This window comes from Dendrobates tinctorius, unplaced genomic scaffold (genome assembly GCF_039654945.1).
Source record: "Dendrobates tinctorius isolate UK_male_01 unplaced genomic scaffold, ASM3965494v1 ptg000117l, whole genome shotgun sequence".
Lineage (NCBI taxonomy): Eukaryota > Metazoa > Chordata > Amphibia > Anura > Dendrobatidae > Dendrobates > Dendrobates tinctorius.
In genome coordinates this window covers 12,637,271-12,654,039 of record NW_027361785.1, presented here as the reverse complement: position 1 = coordinate 12,654,039, position 16,769 = coordinate 12,637,271, and the positions used below count along the sequence as shown (strand labels likewise).

At 44.5% G+C, this 16,769-nt stretch overlaps 2 protein-coding genes across 3 annotated transcripts in view; one reads left to right on the top strand and one right to left on the bottom strand.

Moving 5' to 3' along the window:
* Positions 1 to 289: 289 nt before the first annotated feature.
* On the bottom strand, positions 290 to 10,782 carry COA5 (cytochrome c oxidase assembly factor 5). The gene is made up of 3 exons (XM_073590558.1): positions 10,535 to 10,782; positions 1,044 to 1,127; positions 290 to 513 (listed from the first exon to the last, which is right to left on the bottom strand). Exons 1-3 carry the CDS (start codon positions 10,631 to 10,633, stop codon positions 472 to 474), a joined length of 225 nt encoding a protein of 74 aa, XP_073446659.1. The 5' UTR covers positions 10,634 to 10,782; the 3' UTR covers positions 290 to 471.
* UNC50 (unc-50 inner nuclear membrane RNA binding protein) overlaps positions 10,779 to 16,769 on the top strand; it is a 26,722-nt gene continuing 20,731 nt past the window's right edge. Inside the window, exons 1-2 of one of the 2 annotated variants that reach the window (XM_073590556.1) lie at positions 10,779 to 10,914; positions 12,755 to 12,816. The gene's annotated coding sequence lies outside the window, so the exon portion shown is untranslated. Of the gene's footprint in view, positions 10,915 to 10,986; positions 11,072 to 12,754; positions 12,817 to 16,769 lie in introns of those variants that run through there. The other variant, XM_073590557.1, reaches the window with a different exon arrangement.

Here is a 16,769-nt window from a genome sequence, read left to right as displayed (position 1 = left end):
CTGCAGAGAGCACGTTAATCAATCTGTTGGCACATACATTGAATTCCGCTTTGATAAACGGGGGGATGGTGCAGACGTATGGTAAACCTCCCAGGGAGAACCTGGCCTAACTGATGTAATGCATGCCACGGTTCTTCACAAGTGTGATACCCTCTGATGCACCACTAAATACATGAATCTACCATAAAGTTATGATTACATCACTACAACAAAATAAGCAAGAAGAAAGAAAGATAGATAAAACAATCTTTGAGCTAATACTCTACAGTTATCAATAAAAAACAAACAATCTTAAGATATATTTTATTAGGAATTAATCATTACCAAAGTTCACAATTGCTCCTGATAATGCTCCTCACCCCTACGCTATTGCAGGGTGTGCATACATAGTAGTACATATCTTCACTACACATAACCCCTACTACAGAAAGACTGCTGGATACTGCAACATTTGGGATCATCTTCCTCATGTCAGTAGCCCTTTCTTCCTCGGAAACGTGCTCTGTTGTCCAACTATGAGAAACAGATGAACAAAACAGTTAAAGAAACCAACCAGTGAAAAGGAAATCTGATACAGGATTCAACCCAACTACCAATTTTATTTTGGTAGAGTTGGTAATCAGGCATCCTACACAGTGAAGGACCCTGAATACGATCAATAGCTAAAGAATCATTGTAAGTCTATAAAGTTTGTCAATGTTTTCGGAGAAAGTTCCGTCAGTTCTAGTAAATAGCAGGAGTCACGACATCAAGCGTAAACAAAGCCCTAAATATATCCACATAGGCAACTGACCGTACCTTAGTAACATATCTTGTAGATTTACCAGATGTGATCCACTATCCCCATTTGTGCACGTTTCCGTGCAGAAGGTATTTATGTAACATACTAATTAGCTTATGCGTTACAGAAAGTGGTAAGCCTCTGCTGGTGAAAACAAATCTCATGTATGGAAACCAAGCTACAAGTTTATAAAGTGAAAGGTAGTACAACGGACACAATGGATCATCCTAAACAAACGGTCCTACGAATACAAGGCACTTACTATTGATCTTTTACATTCAAAGAAGGTGACCTGCAGAGCCTTACAGTGACCTTCTCTCAGACACTCCTTGGGGGTCTTTCCTTCCTAAACAAAAAACATTTTATAAGGATAAGTAAAGCTCCATATGTACAGCTCAGCGAACATTATACAATGTAAGTCAAATACACACACATTTATGAAAAAAAAATATGGAGGTTTTTGCAAGCTTTTCATAGAATTAGTAAGTGAAAAATCAATCACCCAGTGGATGCATCTCAGATGTCACCAATGATGTGCTGCTCATTTTCTTCACTGAACCATTCATGAGAATTGGCACATTGAGTATTCAGACAAAAAGTAGGACATGTCTCAATTTGTTTTTATTGTTATTTCAGCAAATCTTCTGACGTGTGAGAAGACAGATGGAATGCAATGTGTCAGTAAGCTGTCAATACACGCACGTGAAAACGCCCTGACATTTGAACTTGTGTTTTTTCTTTTTCTATTTTCCAGTTCCCTTAGGAGACTTGAAGCTATGATCGTCTGATTGCTTGTGCTATGTATAGACAAAATCACGATCTCCTATGTAGGCCAGCTACAGATGACCTCCTGCAACCTTCAGCCGACCTCCAGCTGTCATGGCAAGCCATCGGTGCCCGTTCACATCAACGGCATGCTGATGGGCGCAAGGAATGACACGCTCACTGCCAGGGTGTGTTAAATGCTGTAGTCAGAGATTGACAGCGGCACTTGACAGGTTAATAGCCGCAGGTGGATCTCCGCTCCACCTGCTGCTGTTAAAGGCTCATGATGGCTGACTAAATCACTCAATCTGCCAGGAAAAAGGCGGGATCAGTATGCGAGCTCGCACCAAAGTCAGGTAGATGACTTTTGACAAACATGTACATCAAAGGTCGTGAAGGGGTTAACCCCTTTCCGACATCAGGTGTAATAGTACGCCGATGTAGGACTCGCTCCTTTGATGTGGGCTCCAGCGCTGACCCCACATCTTTTCCGGCACATGTCAGCTGTTTTGAACCGCTGCCATGTGTCTTTAACAGCCGCGAGTGGAATCGTTATCCACCTGCGGCTGTTAATCTGTTAAATGCCACTGTCAATCTCTGACAGCGACATTTAACGTGCGCTTCCGGCAAGTGCGCCGGAAATCTCACCCATCAGTGACCCCGTCATGTGGTCACAGGTCACCGATGGGTTGGCATGACAACCAGAGGTCTCCAGCAGACCTCTATGGTTGTCACTGCCAGACTGCCATGAGCGCCGCCCGGTGGTCGGCACTCAGCAAGTGAGCAATTCTGCTACAGACAGGCGATGTGATCATCTCCTGTATGTAGTAGAGCCGATCGGATTATGGCAGCTTTTAGTCTCCCATGGAAACTATTAAGATTCATGGAACTTTTTTATGGACTTCGTGCGCTGTCAAACATTAGACTCAGATCCAGTTGAGATGAAAGATTATAGTTTTATTTCCAACATGTTTCGAAGTAATAAATACTTCTTCCTCAGGGGATGACAGACATTAGATACTTTGAAACGCGTTGGGAATAAAACTATAATCTTTCATCTCAACTGGATCTGAGTCTAATGTTTGGCAGCGCACAAAATCCATAAAAAAGTTCCATGAATTTTATATGTCGGCGGTCACTAGTTTGACCCTTGGACGTGCAGCAGCTGAACGCATATTCTACATGCTTTACCTTTCCTGCAGCGGGTGAGTGGATAATATATAATTATATATCTTTTATCATCGGATAAGACCCTATTTGCGCTCCCTTTGTTCCTACAGTATAGATCATGGAAACTATTAAAGCATGCCAAAAGTAAAAAAGAAAAAAAAAAGTATCTAAAAATATATGTAAATAAAAATCCAAATCACCCCCTTTCACCCCATTCACAATAAAAAAACAAACCACACATATTTGGTATCGCCACGTTCAGAATCGCCTAATCAATATAAAAATTTTTTTTAACCCAAATGCTAAACGGTGTAACGAGAAAAAAGTCAAAGCGTCAGAATTACGTTTTTTGTTTTGATGCAACATTATATTAAAATGCAATAACGGGCATTCAAAAGATCGTATCTGCACCAAAATGGTATAATTAAAAATGTCAGCTCAGAGTACAAAGGATAAGCCCCTCACCCAACCCGAGATCACGAAAAATGGAGTATCGGAAAATGGCGTTTTTTTTTTTTTTAAACAATCTTTGGAATTTTTTTTCACCACTTTAATGAAAAAGAACCTAGACATGTTTGGTGTCTATTAACTCATAATGACCTGGACAATCATAAATGGCAGGTCAGTTTTAGCATTTAGTGAACATGGTTAAAAAAAAAAAAAAAAAACAACAATAGTGGAATTGTACTTTTTTTGCAATTTCGCCGCACTTGGATTTTTTTTCCCATTTCCAGTACACGATACGTTAAAACCAATGATGCTGCTCAAAAGTACAACTCATCTTGCAATAAATGAGCCCTCACATGGCCATTTTGACCGAAAAATAAAAAAAAGCCATGGCTCTGGGACGAAGGGGGAGCAAAAAATGAAAATACCACCAGGGGTTAAAGGCTCATTTACCTTTAGGGCAAGTCCGCAATAACTGCTCCTAGATCAAAGGCGCAAGAGATGTTAAGGAAAAAAAGCCATATGTACGATACAGTGTTGACCAGCCCCGTAATCTAATAGTATGGATGTGACTAAAGGCCCGTCACACACAGCGAGATCGCTGATTTTGTGACGCATCAGCGATCTCGCTGTGTGTGACATGCATCAGCGACTGGCCCCCCTGCCGAGTATCGCTGATCTTTCAGGAATGTCCTGGACCATTTTTTGATCGTTGGTCTCCCGCCGGCAAGAGCACATCGCTGCGTGTGGCAGTGAGAAACCATCGATCAGCGAGCTCCCAGCGCTGTAAGCAGACGCTGGGGGCTGGTATCCAAGGTAAATATCGGGTAACTAAGCGCGCGTCACTTAGTTACCCGCTGTGTACCTTGGATACCTGCGTGTTCGCCCTGGGAGCTGGTATCCAAGGTACACAGCGGGTAACTAAGTGACGCGCGCTTAGTTACCCGATATTTACCTTGGATACAAGCATCCTTGCTGGTCCTGATCGATGGTGAGAGCTGCCTGTTTGACAGCTCACCAGCAATCATGTAGCAAGGCACCAACGATCCTGACAAGGTCGTACAGTTGTCGGGATCACTGGTGCATCGTTTAGTGTGACAGCACAGACACTGTGCTCTACATCTGTGTGACCTATACAAGCCTTATCCATGTGCAATTCTAATAGTAGGCGGCCACCCCATCTATGAATGGTAGGTGGACGAGTGTTTATTTCATCAGTAGTTTGCACCTGTGCTGCCTCTGCCTTTATCAAGAGGGCTAGTGCACCATGTAGATCATTTGTTATGTAACCTGTGGGTCAACACGGCTGCCTCTTCCTGCTTTTTTTTTTTTTTCTTTTTTTCTTTTTTAACTACACAGTTTCTACAGTTTGGGACTCAAACCAACGTAGCTCACTTAGGAATGCTGTTTCCTTCAGAATGCAAACAACGTAACACAGCTGCCCTTGTCTGTTTCTGTAAACCCACCATTGGTATTTGCGACCTAGAACTAGAAGCAGTTATTCTCATCTCAGTCACGAAAAGCAGAGATGGTGAAAACCCTTGAAAAGTGTGCATAAACCAAGGGTTGTCTAGAATAAAACTCTTTAAAATGACAAAGAAACCTTCCAAAGAAACTTTCTTAAAGGGGTATTTGTATGAGTCACCGAGGAGGAAAAAACAAAAAGCAAGCTAAGCCCAGAAAACCGGAGAGGTTGGTAACTAGCGGATTGCAGACCCCTGATCCTATACACACAACTAGCAGTAGCCGTGGAGCGTGCCTACGGTGGTCCTAGACGCCTCGTCACGGCCGGAGAACTAAATAAGCCTAAAGAAAGAAAGGGAAAATCTAAACTTCCCCAGAACAGACCCCAAAGCAATAGACAGCCCCCAACATGTACTGTTGGTGAAACAAGATGAAAACACAAACACAGATAGAAAGATAGGCTGAGCAAACGATGGGGCCCTCACTAACTAGAAAGGACAGGAAAGAAAAGCTGCTGTCTGCAATCACGCAAAAAACCCTGCCAAAAAATGTCCAACACGTCTGATAGAAAAAGGCCCTGAAGTCGCTAGACTTCAAAACACTATATCAGCACTCAGATATATTCTGAAGACAGAGCAAAAGAGATCAACTGATCAGAGACAAAATGGGGATTCAGCCCAGTCCCAGCCAGGGCTGGCTGAACACCAAAACTAAGTAAACCAGACGAAAACTCATATGAACAATAGCAGAGAAAACTTAGCTTTAAGAAGGCAGGAACCAAACTGGAAACCAGGAGCCACAGTCAGGAGAAATCACCAGCAAGAAACTAGGGAGTCGGCTGCCTAAAATCCAATCAGAAATTCCTGATGTCCAATCACAGTCCTCTTCCTCAGGTGACCGGTCTCTGCCATTTAGATCAGCTTCATTACCTCCCTTCACCAACAGAGGGAGTCCAGATAGAGAACTCACTACTCCTCTGTCAGCACAGCCAGCTCCATAACCCTCACCAGAAGCAAACCCGAAAATGAGCTCACAACAGGTATTCCCAAGTTGTCTCTTGACAACTCACCACTGCAGTCTAGTTATTTCCTGGTTTAAGGGTGGGGACTGCTCCTTGAGTAACATATCTTGTCAGTGGTAGAGCTGTAGCATTAGCAGAACTTGTGCAGAGCTTTAAAGTTCTGCTGTAACTCATTCAGCTATCAGTGGTTTGTTCTAAATCTACATTGTTATCCCTGTATTTACACAGAAATAACAGCGCACTTGAAGAAGCACATGCTCAGGAGTTGAAATAAATTAATAAGGGAACTGCTCTGGAAGCTGCCGACGGTGGAGGCTGGTGGTTTTGGACTTGGTTTATAACTGCAACATGTTAGGAGCCGAGATCGAGGAAAGGGACCAGCTAACTGCTGCATAGAAATCAATGGGCTGGGGAGAGTTGACTGTGATTTTAGCAGTTAACTCTTCTCCTGGAATGTAACTAGTGCACCCACTTGGAAAGGCTCTGGTGGCCAAGCTCCTTGAAATCAAGCTGTATACTATGCAAGATAAAAGATCTCAAGAGTAGGAAATTTAAAGCAGGTAGAAAAAGCAAGTCAATTACAAACTTGCTTATTTTTATGCTAACTAAAGCGATAGCTCTTTAAAAAGTTCTATTATCTCAAAGTGAAGCCACATAGCTAGGATATACTATCATATCATAACCTCCGGGATCCCCACTAATCCTCATAATGAAGTTGCATCAATGGTGCAGCAATGCATTCGTGTTGCATCCAACACAAAATCAGTGCAGTGGATCCTTCACTCAAAGGATTACTAGAGATCGGACCCCAACCAATCAAAGTAAATTACATAATCTCCTTTTGACGGCTGAAAATTAACTTGAGATAATATACATAATCAGTCTGTCTACTATACATGCGTTCAGGATAATGGACCTTTTAATGGGTCAATAGCAAACCCTTATAATATTGCACAGGCTGAAAAAGCAGTAGATAATGGCATGGTTTTAGAAGTAATACATGCAAGCTATTCAGCTCCCACAAATCACGAAACAGGAGCCCGCAGGTAATGAAAGCTTACAAAAGCAGAAGCTAGAAGCGCTTCACGACCTACAATAAGGAGATAATTGCCAGTTTTGGTCACATTCATGGATGTAGTGGTAGATGTGCATGTATGATAATTCTCTACTGACATTACAAATGATGAACTTCTTTAATTAGTAGGAGGATATTGACAGCTGCTTATTGCCAAACAGAATGAAAGATTAGAACTGTTGATTTTCTCATCAGTGGAACAGACAGTAGGTACCCCACATTTAAAAAAAAAAAATAAAAAAATTATTGATCAGCATAAATTCATATATGGTAAATGGGCATTGTGGCTCACTGGTAATGCAACATCATTACACCAGAAAGTAAAGATCAGAGTGGTGGGTACCAAAGCAGAATTACAAATGTAAATTCCTTAAAGAGAACAGGTCATTATTTTTTTCCTGGAGGAACTAAGACTAGCACCTTAATCAGCGCCTGTGCTGCATTCCATAAAGGGGTATATAACCACCTGACTCCCACTGTATACCCCCCAAAATCCTTTTTAAACTCTCCCGGGCTCTATTTAAATCCTGCTGTTTCATTCAAATAGACGTCCTTGCAGAGGAGTCTATCCCTCCTCCCAGCTCCTGATTGCCGTCCTCCTGCTCTGACTGACGTGGAGGACGCCTTCTGCAGCATCCACATAGCCGAGCGAAATCTCGCGCTTGTGCAAGACACGGCTGGCTCGTGCCTGCTCACTCTGCTCTGCGCTACTGCGGGCAGAGCCTAAAACAAAAGTGCGTATGCGCCCTACTGTGGGCAGAGCCTAAAACATAAGAGAGCAAGCACCCTTATGTTTTAAGCTCTGCCCGCAGTAGGGCATAGCAAAGTGCGCAGGAGCGAGATATCACCTGACTATGTGGATGATGCAGGAAGCATCATCCACGACAATCAATAGCAGGGGAATGGCGATCAGAAGCCAGGAGGAGTTATAGATGCCTCAGCAATGACACCTATCGGATCAGACCAGCATGATTTAAATAGAGTGTGGGAGAATTTCAAAAGGTTTTTGGGGGGCATACAAGGGGTTATATACATCTTTATGGAATGCGGCACAGGCGCTGATTAAAGGGAATCTGTCATCCCATTTTTGCCCCATAAGCTGGGGCCACCGCTATCAGGGGCTTATCTACAGCATTCTGTAATGCTATGGATAAGTCCCCAATGAAACCTGAAAGATAAGAAAAACACATTAGATTATACTCACCGGGGGGCGGAGTCGGGTGCAGTGGGTGTCGCCGTCCGGTACGGCGCCTCCCATCTTCATACGATGCCATCCTCCTCCTTGTCTCTCCCTCGGCTCCTGCGCAGACGTACTTTATCTGCCCTGTTGAGGGCAGAGTAAAATACTGCAGTGCGCAGGCGCCGGGAAAGGTCAGAGATGTCCAGCGCCTGCGCACTGCAGTACTCTGCCCTCAACAGGTCAGATAAAGTACGCGTGCGCAGAAGCCGAGGGAGAAGCAAGAAGGATGACATCATCGTATGAAGATGGGAGGCGCCGGACGGGACGGTGACACCCATCGGACTGGACCGAACGCCGGGGTGAGTATAATCTAACTCTTTTTTCTTATCTTTCAGGTTTCATTGGGGGCTTATCTACAGCATTACAGAATGCTGTAGATAAGCCCCTGATGGCGGTGGCCACAGCTGATAGGGCTAAAATGGGGTGACAGATTCCCTTTAAGGTGCTAGTCTTAATTCAGACATAAATAAATGGTGACAGGTTCCCTTCAAGTTCAAATGGTTGGTTAAAATGTCGTTTTACACACTATCCACTTTTCTAATTAGCTTTATTATAAAATACCCTACACTTCTCCCTATCTAATCACCAAACATGATTTTTTTACTGCACTTCCTGTGACTTTCGTTTGAAAGGAGTCTTAAACGAAATAACACACGAGACTGGGGCTGCCTCTACTCCCCACAGCGTCCATCACCCCTCCTCAAACAGGACATCACAGGGGTAACTAATTATAAAAGTGGTTAGGGTGTAAAAATAGATATTTAGAAATACATTTTTAGGTATAGGACCACCCCTTTAATACTGCATATACGGTAGCTTAATATTAATTTTACCCTTTAGCATACATACCAAACACGTGAGTTCCTAAAAAGGAAATGAAGTCCCACAGGCAGATAAAACTGTCATAAAATTGGAGTCTGTTGAATTGGAACAGTCGTCACTGACACTTGAAGGGTTTGTCTAAGGGCTCATAGTCACTTGCGAGAGACTTGCACGATTCTCGTGCGAGTCTCTCACATGAACACCCAGCACTGCCGCCGGCACTGGGACTGGAGCGTGCGGCGGCATAGAAATACATGTAGCCACACACTCGGGTCCGAGTGCCGGCAGCAGTGCCAGGTTTTCATGCAAGAGACTCACACGAGAATCGTGCAAGTCTCTCGCAAGTGAGTGTGAGCCCTAATTTAGTACAAATTGGGCCATAAACAGGTTATTCTGTTCACGACTTGGAGATACAGGTTTTCTCACTTTCATTTTCTTCTCATCGCTGTTCAAGATTCATAACTTTTTATTTTTCTGTTGACATAGCTATAAGGGGGGCTTATATTTTGAGGGAAGAGTTTTAGTTTTGAGTGACATCAATTATTCTACTATATAATGTAGTAAAAAATAGGAAAAAAAATGTAAGTGGACAGAAAGTCACCAGCCCCTCACAGCACAGTGGGCTTTCTACGGCATTGATGCACATAACTGCCAGTCACATGACTGGGATCTCCAATGGTCCTAAGGAGTATGACCTCATAGCGTTACACTCACCTCCCATGGAAAGCCTTGCACCCTGACTTTTTAGTAGTGAAATATAGTAAAAAATGAGTAAAGAAAAAAAAAATTGGGTTGTGCCACCATTTTTTGAGATCCATATCTTTTGTATTTTGCCAGTGATGGGCTTGTGGGAGGGCTTGTTTTTCCCATGTGGAGCTAATACGCTTTGATCACTTTTTTTTTTTTTGCTTACAAGAACCTTTTAAGCTCATCGCTGTCATAATACTGACTTGGAAAATCATATTGCCAGGTTCATTTTTACAGCACAGTTTACAGTTAACACTGTAAAAGAAAAAAAAAATAGCAAGAAGACTCTTGGAAGAAGGGGATAAAAGAAACAAAACAGCAAAAAAGAACAATTGGCAAGTTCTTCAGGGGTTTTCTGAGCAGGAAGAGGTAATATGGGAGCAATCTGTAAGGCAACACTGTAGACGGATGGGATGTTGTCTGGCACTGATTATGTGGGCATTTTATTTTGGAACAATCACTCACGGGCACTATTTAAAGGGGCAGTCTCACATGTCACGCAGCCCCGCTAGTCGCACAGGGACCCCGCTAGTCGCACAGGGACCCCGCTAGACGCACAGGGACCCCGCTAGACGCACAGGGACCCAGCTAGTCGCACAGGGACCCCGCTAGTCGCACAGGGACCCAGCTAGTCGCACAGGGACCCAGCTAGTCGCACAGGGACCCAGCTAGTCGCACAGGGACCCAGCTAGTCGCACAGGGCCCCCGCTAGTCGCACAGGGACCCCGCTAGACGCACAGGGACCCCGCTAGACGCACAGGGACCCCGCTAGACGCACAGGGACCCCGCTAGTCGCACAGGGACCCCGCTAGTCGCACAGGGACCCCGCTAGTCGCACAGGGACCCCGCTAGTCGCACAGGGACCCCGCTAGACGCACAGGGACCCCGCTAGTCGCACAGGGCCCCCGCTAGTGCAGCCTCACAATGTCTTCTGCTGCCACGGTCTGACTGACACAGCTGACCACAGTCCTGGCACTAGTGGTAGTATTAGTGAGGACATACCAATACACAGGCACTCTCCAGCAGGCAGCTCTTGAGATCCTCCTTCACCCCAGCACAAGGATGTGTATCCTCCACCTTCTCCTCATAGTACTTAGGCATAGCTCCTGGTCTGATCTTCCGTTACATTTGCCACTTTCACATGGGAAGCGCCATGTTTTTCCCAAAATGCAAAGCGAGGATTTCTGTCGCAAAAAAAAAACTTTCCGGCCTCGAAAGGTCCAAAAACGGCATCAGGAACGCGCCACTGCCGAGGGCTGAAGACTACATTTCCCATGAGCCCTCGGCAGTAAGCAGACTTCCGGCTCCTGCTGACGTCACTGGGCTCTACGTGTTCGGCGCTGTGTTGCAGGAAGCAGTGAGGGGGTTCGGGGCTTTAGCAGGTGAGATGTTTGACGTGCGACCCCTCCCCAGCACATTAGGACCGTCAGGGGACCCAGACACATGACACAGGCAGTTCTGTCCTAGAGGTGCCTCGGTGATAGTCTGTGGTGTGTCAGCCCCACTGGTGCAGTGACCACAAGCCTCTCTATTTACCCTGTGAGAATGGAGCTGAGTGGGTTATCAGTGGCATGTCCTCATGCCCCTCTCTACAGACATGTGATATTGTGCTTGTCCTGGGGTCACCATGGCTGTGTCAGCCCACTAATATTGTGTGGACGCCCCGGTCTGTGACTTGCCCACGTCTAACTATTGTACCAAATGCATGTATGGCAGAGCAGACCCACTGATCTCCCCGGTGGAGGGTCCTGGTGTCCCGTCTGTGGTCGGACCCCCAGCGATCACTCTTCTATCCTCTGTTCTGTGTATAGTTGATATGTTTAGGGAAATCCCTTTAAGGAGGCAGTAAAACAGCTCCATTAGTGAACTAGACTATTTCTAGCAGCCAGCAATAAGAGTGATCCAAGTCCCAAGCAGAAACCTCGTGGTCTGGCTCTGTACTGATGGCCCTGTGCACTGCAGCTAAATCATAGAGGATCTGGTAACATGAGACTTTTCACTAATAGATGATATTAGCAAATCTGCCAATTTCCCTTGGTGTTTGGGCTTATTGTGATGTCTGCGTCTGCCATACCTGTGCTGTCTGGTTATCCACAAACTGCACACAGACCCCTTACATTCTGTGAACCTATGGTACCTGTACATTTTATTAAATGGTTGTTCATAGATGTAAAACTGAAACATTTCTTACTCTGGTCCACTTCACTGGCAGATCTCGCCCAATTAAATGGTTGTGCCACTACTTTTATAATGATGACCTATTCTGGGGATAGGTCATCAATATCAGATCAGTGGGGGGCTGAAACCCATCATGCACCCCTATTGATGCGCTTTTCTCAGTGCCGGTAGGGGCTACATGTCACAGCACAGCTCCATCAACTGTAGTGATCACTGTCCGATACCATAGTTACTGCCAGGTACATTTCTATTGCAATACAGTTTGATCTTTGGTACCCATCTACAGCCACTACACAGTTGATGCAACTGCTAACATCCGGCTTATGGGTTTTGGTACTATCTTGATTACATTGGTGCATTTTTAAGTGTTTTTAATGTTTACTTAGTGTGTCTTGGTGTTACAATAAAGCATTCTTTTGTTATCACTTTTCAGTGATCCCTGATATATACATGCTTCTTTTTTCTTTATTTATTTCCATGGTTGTTTAGCATGTAACAGGTGATCCTGTGCAGTGGTGCCCTCTACTGTTTGTCTATCAACATCCGGCTGCTGCTGGCATTGAGGAAAGCTGGTTGTGGGGGTGCTGGAAGTGCGACCCCCCCCCCCACTGATCTGATATTGATGACCAAGTTCTTAGGTTAGATCATCGAGATAAAAGTTAGGGAGCAACCCTTTCAACGGAATCCATCACCAGACTTCTGCTGTTATAATATAAGACCAGAGCTCCTGATTCCAGCAGTGGTGGCCAGTAACCTTCCAACAAACACTAAAAAAATCACTCTCTTCTTGAAAGTGTAGAGGATTGTAATAAGATATAAATTGCAATATTTGTTTGTTTTTTTTAAGCACTTTGCAATTTTTACCATTTAATATAAAGAGAATAACCTTTTTTTCAGACCCATTTAATTAAAGACAGACCCTAATGACATCCGCTTTCACAGACTGGTTGCTAGGATGCACTTGAAAAACCTCTTACTATGTAATATGAGCCTGATTCTCCTTTTTAAAATAACTTCCACTATTTCTTTGCTTTAATTGTTTAGGATCACATCTCATGACCTTCCACTAAGACCTGCTGGGAGTTGTTATCCACATACTTGAACAGGTAAGTTACTGTTATTCTTCACATTGAGATATTTTGCTGATACCTATAGCAAAGAGGCTTTTACACTGCAAGATTCTCAAGAACAAGCATTGTTAACCAACATTTGACATACATATATGTCATGGTCGGATAGGGGTTCCTGACTGATGATGCATTGGTACGTCTTGGCAATTGTGCGTGGCACAGAAGCAGTGCCGGCACGACTGCTGCCGGGAGCTCAGCTTATGTTATAGTCGAACCACAGCTGTCACAGAAAGGAGCAGTGCCCACACCGCTCTCAGCTGTTTAACCGCCTAAATGCCGCAATCGATATTGATCACACCATTTAGGAGACTGGGAGAAGGGGACTCCCTCTCCCTTTTGATCAGTGCCCCCGCGAGGTCGTCATGGTAACCTGTGGTCACCATGACGACCACCGGGTTTGCCAGCAATGGTGTCCTGCTTAGACCATGCCAGCAGCATGGTCTAAAAGGCTTCTGTCTGTTTAATACTGACAAATATAAAGCATATTGCAGTGCATTATAACAGCGATCAGATTGGTGGTGCGTCTTAAAATCAGCTTTTACGGTAGTTTACCTGGAGGGCAGCAGCCGTGGAGCGGGCTCCCAGGTGGCAGGCTCACTGCTGCAGGAAGCTGACAGCCCCAGACTGGTAGTAGGTGGTGTTCGGCTGTGCGGATCCTCTGCCGACATCTTGTGAATTCCCGGAGTCCCCACACCTTCCATGCTTTTCAATTCCGAGAAAATGGCCACTAGTGGTGGTGCATGGGCAATTGAGATCCCAGGAGCCTAGATTTTGGTGCCTAGATTTCAGTATGCGCATTCGCTGCCGACAAGCAGCCATTTTCTCTGAGTCCGCCGCATTTAAAAGCATGGAAAGTGCGGGGGCTCCGGGCTTTCACAAAAATGTCGGCGGTGCCCCCACTCCGCTGATCACCCCCTCCTACCAGTCTGAGACCTGTAACATCTCCCCACTCCTGCTATCGCCACCAGAAGCTTCCTGCAGCAGCGACCCTGGGACCCCATTCCACCGCAGCTGGTAAGGTACATTCAGATATTTTGTAATTTTCACAGCTCAACGTTGTAAAATTCTGTGAAGCACCTATAGATTCAAGGTGCTCACCACACCACTAGATAAATTCCTTGAGGGGTGTAGGTTATAAAATGGGGTCACTTTTGTGGGTTTCCACTGTTTAGGAACATCAAACTCGACATGGCATCCTCTATCTATTCCAGCCAATTTTGCACTCCAAAAGTCAAATGGTGCTCCTTCCCTTCCCAGCCCTGCCATGCCATGTGCCCAAACAGTAGTTTTCCATCACATATGGATGATCCATTTTCTCTAGTTACCCTTATTAAAAATGAAAACTCTGGGGCAAAAGCAGCACTTTTGTGGAAAAAGTAAAACTTTCATTTTTTTTTTCTTCCACTTTGCTTTAATTCCTGTGAAGCATTTGAAGGGTTAATAAACTTCTTGAATGTGGTTTTGAGCACTTTGAGGGATGCTCTTTTGAAAATGGTGTCACTTTTGGGTATTTTTTTGTCACATATGCCCCTCAAAATTACTTCAAACTTGATATAGGTCCCTACAAACATTGATTTTGTAAATTTTTTAGGGGAAAAATTAGAAATTGCTGATCAACTATAAACTCTTATAACTTCCTAACATAAAAAATATTTTTCAAAAATTATGCTGATGTAAAGTAGACATGTGGTAAATATTATTGACTATTCTGAATGCTATAACTATCTGACTTAACGGCATAAAAATTATGAAGTTTGAAGATTGCAACATTTTCAACATTTTCGCCAAAATTCCGATATTTTCACAATTAAACGCAAACAGATCAACCTAAATTTAACACTAACATAAAGTACAAAGCTTGGGCGTGGTCAGGGAGGTGAAAACAGGCTCAAGGGTGAAGGAGTTAAAAATGTTTCCCAATTATCTTGTTGTGCAAATAATAATAATCTTTATATAACGCCAACATATTCCGCAGCGCTTTACAACACAACAGTTCATATACAAGTCATAAGCAACAACATTAAAAGTAATACACTAATTAAAGCAAAATAATGATGACCCTGCCCGTGAGAGCTTACAATCTACAATGAGGTGGGGGCAGGCACAAAATACAGGGGCTTATTTACAATGAGAGTCCAGCCATCTTGAGGGAATGGGGATGGATAAAGCCTGCATGAGGTAGTCACCAGTTTTGTGGTGCTGTTGGGTGTGGTAGAGTTTGATGGAGGGTTATTCTAAGATAGATGGTGAATGGGCTACACACACACACACTGATTAGGGAACATGATAGGCCGCTCTGAACAGATGTGTTTTGAGGGAGCGCCAAAGCTGTGTAAGTTGTGGATAGGCCTAATTTCTAGGGGTAGAGCATTCCAGGGGATTGGCGCAACGCGGGAGAAGTCTTGGGAGTGGGAGGTACGGATTAATGCAGAGGTTAGTCGAAAGTCATTTGCAGAGCGTAATGAGCGGGTAGGCCGATAAACAGAAATGATGAAGGAGATGTAGGGGGTTGCTGCACTGTGGAGAGCTTTGTGGGTGAGGACAAGCAGTTTGAATTGGATTCTATAATGAATGGGCTGCCAGTGCAATGACTCACACAGTGCGGAAGCGTCCGAGTACCGATTAGCCAGATAGACGACCCTGGCTGCTGCATTAAGGATGGACTGGAGAGGGGAAAGTCGAGTGAGGGGGAGGCCAATTAATAGAGCGTTGCAGTAGTCCAGGCGGGAGTGGATCAAGGCGACAGTGAGGGTTTTTGTTGTATCCAAGGTGAGAACTGGGCGGATTCTAGAGATGTTCTTTAGTTGTAAGCGGCAAGAGCAGGCAAGAGGTTGTATATGGGATGTGAAGGAGAGATTGGTGTCAAACATAACACCCAGACTGTGCGCCTTAAGCGTTATTATGGTGCCACCCACGGAGAGGGAGATGTCAGATTTAGGGAGGTTAGTAGAAGTTCAGTTTTGGACAGGTTGAGATTCAGATAGAGAGCGGACATGATGTTGAAGACTGCGGACAGACAGTCACTGGCGCTCTGTAGTACAGCGGGCGTAAGGTCACGGGATTATTATTATTTATATAGCGCCATTAATTCCATGGTGCTGTACATGAGAAGGGGGGGGGGGGGGGGGAGATACATACAAAGTTATAGATATCGTTAACAGTAAACAAATTTACAATGACAGACTGGTACAAAGGGCAGGGGACCCTGTCCTTGCGGACTTACATTCTACGGGATGACGTGTATAGTTGTCATCAACATAAATATGTTACTGAAACCCAAATCTGCTGATGGTCTATCCAATTGGGTCTGTGTACAGAGAAAGAGGGGGGCCAAGAACTGAGCCCTGAGGTACCCCGACAGCGAGAGGAAGAGATGACATGGCTCCAGCGAACAACACACTGAAGGAGCGGTCAGAAAGATGGGAAGAGAACCAGGAGAGGGCAGTGTCCTTAATGCCTATTGACTTTAGCATAGAGAGTAGGAGAGAGCTGCAGTGAGATGGAGAAGACTGAACAGAGTGGTCAACGTTACATTTTGCTGTCAGGAGGACGTTGGTCACTTATAGTGCAGTTTCTGTCGAATGTAGGGGGGCGGAAGCCAGATTGTAATGGATCTAGGACAGAGTGAGTGGAGAGGAAACGGGTAAGGCTTGAATAGACCAGGTGCTCCAAAAGTTTAGAGATGAAGGGGAGATTGGAGACTGTTCTGTAGTTATTTGTGCATGATGGATCTAGGGAGGTTTTTTTTTTTTTCTTAACCCCCAGAGCTTTTTTAGGTTTTGCATTTTTGTTTTTCGCACTCCTCCTTCCCAGAGCCATAACTTTTTTATTTTTCTGTCAATATGGCCATGTGAGGGCTTATTTTTTGCGGGCCGAGTTGTACTTTTGAACGACACCATTGGTTTTAACATGTCTTGTACTAGAAAACG

Bases quoted from the DNA above. Each gene is read 5' to 3' on its own strand.
- COA5 (XM_073590558.1), bottom strand. From the start codon at position 10,633: ATGCCTAAGTACTATGAGGAGAAGGTGGAGGATACACATCCTTGTGCT. The intron at 1,128-10,534 runs GTATGTCCTCAC...TTTTTTGTTTAG, and splicing joins TGGAGAGTGCCTGTGTATTG to GAAGGAAAGACCCCCAAGGA. The intron at 514-1,043 runs GTAAGTGCCTTG...TGTTTCTCATAG, and splicing joins TTGAATGTAAAAGATCAATA to TTGGACAACAGAGCACGTTT.